General features: G+C 36.9%; 1 protein-coding gene and 1 long non-coding RNA gene across 3 annotated transcripts in view; both read right to left on the minus strand.

The window, feature by feature from the left end:
* Window positions 1–490: 490 nt before the first annotated feature.
* Window positions 491–1,480, minus strand: LOC116059148. The gene is made up of 2 exons (XR_004107230.2): window positions 1,299–1,480; window positions 491–1,251 (listed from the first exon to the last, which is right to left on the minus strand). It is a non-coding gene; the product is annotated as an uncharacterized LOC116059148 (long non-coding RNA).
* Window positions 1,481–1,646: 166 nt separating this feature from the next.
* LOC116059138 (nardilysin-like) overlaps window positions 1,647–3,451 on the minus strand; it is a 62,472-nt gene continuing 60,667 nt past the window's right edge. The window contains exons 31-32 of one of the 2 annotated variants that reach the window (XR_004898708.1): window positions 2,581–2,933; window positions 2,279–2,459 (exon numbers count right to left, since the gene is read on the minus strand). Coding sequence is in view for 1 of the 2 variants with exons in the window: in XM_031312097.2 (XP_031167957.1) it covers window positions 2,721–2,933 (213 nt within the window). In the remaining variant the exon portion in view is untranslated. Of the gene's footprint in view, window positions 2,934–3,451 lie in introns of both variants that reach the window. The other variant, XM_031312097.2, reaches the window with a different exon arrangement.

The raw sequence follows: 3,451 nt of genomic DNA on the forward strand, positions 1-3,451 counted from the left end.
CTATGACTTTTTCTTGTTTTAACATACTATACTATGACTTTTTTCTTGTTTTAACATACTATACTATGACTTTTTCTTGTTTTAACATACTATACTATGACTTTTTCTTGTTTTAACATACTATACTATGACTTTTTCTTGTTTTAACATACTATACTATGACTTTTTCTTGTTTTAACATACTATACTATGACTTTTCAGATTTTTTTTTCGACTTACATGAGTTTTTTTTAAAACTTTTTTTCAACATACTATACTAAGACTTTTTTCTTGTTTTAACATACTATACTATGACTTTTTCTTGTTTTAACATACTATACTATGACTTTTTTATGTCCCGTCCATCCCCCCCCCCCCGACATACTATTTTAGATTAGAGGTTATAAAGGGAACTTTCCTCTTCAGGAGAAAATTGGATTAATTATTGAAATCATCACAACTCCTTAAAAATAGTTCATAGACAAACATGAAACAAAGCTGGAAACTGAAACACTTAATTAAGATAGTTTTAATTGTCATGGAAATTCAATTGCAATTAATTTAAAATTATTTCAGTGGCACTGTCCGGCCTCCACAAACTACTGCAGTACATTCTTACATCAGTTGTTTTTTTTATCACTGGCCACCAGATACATTCAGTCACTACATTTTAAATACATCATCCATTATTATTATTACAGTATGAACACGTATATGTTAACATACGCAGCTGTTAATCAGTGATGCCCTTCTTTTTTTGTCTGACTGTATTTTAAACCAGAGCCCTGAGTCATCATGCTGCATTCACTTCACCCGGGAATAATCATACTTATTAGTTCACAGTAGTACAGTTAGTAAACAAGTATTTAAATCCATCAAAATGCAATGATGGTAGTTAGCTTTTCCACAGAAATAATGAACAGATTTTTTGTATTTCCAGACTGACAAACTACGATTGCAGAGAATAATATTCCACCTGAAATCTGAGCTAATCACGCTGCTGTATCAGTAAGAAGCTCTGGGCCGTTTATCGAGCATTTAAGGGTAATAAATCAGCCACAAACTGAGGGAAACATGGCCCTAATTTTAGGACTCTGAAAAATTAAGTTATATAATTTTAATCAACTTTTCTAAACTTGTGAAATGACTTCTATCTGTGCTGATATTTAGGAGCGCTACAGATGGCATTCAGGCAGAAAGATGCTGTTTTCAAAAGACCTTTTTTTTGGCAATATCTTAATAATTTTTCTGTTTTCATGCCGTTCTTGCAACCTCACAAAACAAAAAGTAAAATGTAGCTTGGATACGATAATTACAACCGTCTGTCTGCAGTAATAAATCAAACTTCGACTGACTTCTCATGGGTTAACAAGATGTGTTTTTCAGCTCTTATCTTAACCCTTTGTGTTGTTGTGTTGTCTTCCCGTCGACCTGCAACTTTGTGTTTTTCTGGGTCGAAATTTCAACATTTTGTTGTTCTTTTTCTACACTTTTCTCGACGTTTTTGTCGATTTTATTCCAATTTATTTGTCATTTTTTTGGCGTTTTTTTAATTATGTGTTTGTCAATTTTTAAACAAGTTTTTGGTCGCTTTTTCCGATGTTGTTTTTCACTTTTTTTTGTCACCTTTGGCGATGTTTTTTTGGGTAAGTTTTTTTTTTTCAGCGTAAAAAAAAAAAAATCTTTTGTCATAGTTCTGATATAGAAAGTTGTTGTAAACGGGTCAAATTTGACCCGAGGACAACAGGAGGTTTAATCAATCAATTTCAATCTACGTTCGATCTCACGTTCTATTTTCTTCCGTTTTTACACAAGTAAATACTGTGCTTGGGATCTGCGAACCTACACTCAGTACTGTCCCTGAACGCATCAGGACGGCTGCTTCTGCTGTGCGACTCTGCAGACTATGGGTTTACAGCTTCTCAAATAAACGCAGATTAATTCACAGGAAGTTATGGAAGAAAACCTGCTTTTTCATGCAACTGGCTTAACTTGTTGAAGGAGCTATATTTTATACATAACGCATTCAATTAATAAACAGAAATATATCATTGCTCGCAGCTCACAAGTTAACATGAGGTGTACTTGAAAGAGGAGATGAATTAAATGTTTTAGCAGCGATGAGATAGGCAGTGTTAAGCGATGTGATTGGACAGATATTTATTAAATTAAGCCTAAAAGTTTATAAGTTTTTTTATGTATTCTGTGTTTACTTACAGCTGATTGCAATGGGTTATAAAGTTAATATGTGAGCTGTATTGAATACTTTTAGCTGAAGTACAGTAGATAGCTCGGTTACTTATGTGCCCGTCCTTGTCATGCTTTTATGCTACATAAAAAAGTGGTTATTTTATATTTTGTTTTAGCTGCTTCTAAGATACAGGCCCAGATTTAGATTTTTTTTCCCCACGGGAAGTGAATGCAGCATTTTTACAACCAACTCACATTAAACAAAAGAACTAAAAAAAATGTGAAAGGTGCTCGATGGTGTTTTAAGCCCTCAACGTCGCCTTCCAGGCAGCTAACCCTCACCTTAACCCTAAAAATAACCATTGCCGCGCTGCCTGGAAGGCGGCGTTGGGGGCTAACAACACCAAACACCGTGAAATGTCCGCCCGCCCTGACAGTGTCCTCTCCGATCAAACGTCAATGCTAGCTGTTGTCATGGTTACTTTATTATAATTTTAACTACGAGGCGGTCTTCAGCTCCGTCCTGTCGGCCTGCAGCGAGCGAGAGCGGCCTAGCTGAGGATTTTGTGGTACGGGTGGAGCGGGAGGGACGAGGTGAACGCTCTGATGTCGGTGATGAGCGTGGCGTCCTGCGAGGCGGACGGCAGGAAGGTCAGCTCGCTCACTTCCCCGTAGGATGAGGAGGGAGGGTTGTCGGGGCTTTCTGGGCCGCAGCCGGCGCTCGGCTCTGGTGGATCGTTCTCCTCCACCCCGAAACCAACAACCTGACGCAGACAGAGAGAGAAAAACAAATGTGTTAAAGGTTCTTTACTTTCTGCTTTTTAGAGCTTTTTGTAAGCCAGTATTTTCCCTCCCTCGGATTTGAGTCTAAATATTTTTTTTACTTTTAAAAGGATCGTAGCGTTCGTTTGTTGGTAACACTTTACTTGAAGGTATCGACATAATCGTGACATGACACTGTCATAACTATGACATGAAACTGTCACGAACGTGTCATTAATGTTATAAACAAGTCATGAACGTTTAATGACTTCTGTCATTAGTGTCATTCGGTTTTTGTCATGACAAGTTGACATTGTTTGGGTTGTCTTGGTTATGACAACTTGACATTAATCAAAGTGACATTACCAGAAGTCGTCTTGGTCATGACAAGTTGACATTACATTTGTTTGGGATGTCTTCGTAACATAATGTCATCCTGTTTAATGTCAAGTTGTCTTAATAAGGATACTCCAAAGAAATGTAATGTCAAGTTGTCATGACAAAGACATCTTCTGGTAAG

Source organism: Sander lucioperca, chromosome 11 (genome assembly GCF_008315115.2).
Source record: "Sander lucioperca isolate FBNREF2018 chromosome 11, SLUC_FBN_1.2, whole genome shotgun sequence".
In the NCBI taxonomy this organism is placed as follows: domain Eukaryota; kingdom Metazoa; phylum Chordata; class Actinopteri; order Perciformes; family Percidae; genus Sander; species Sander lucioperca.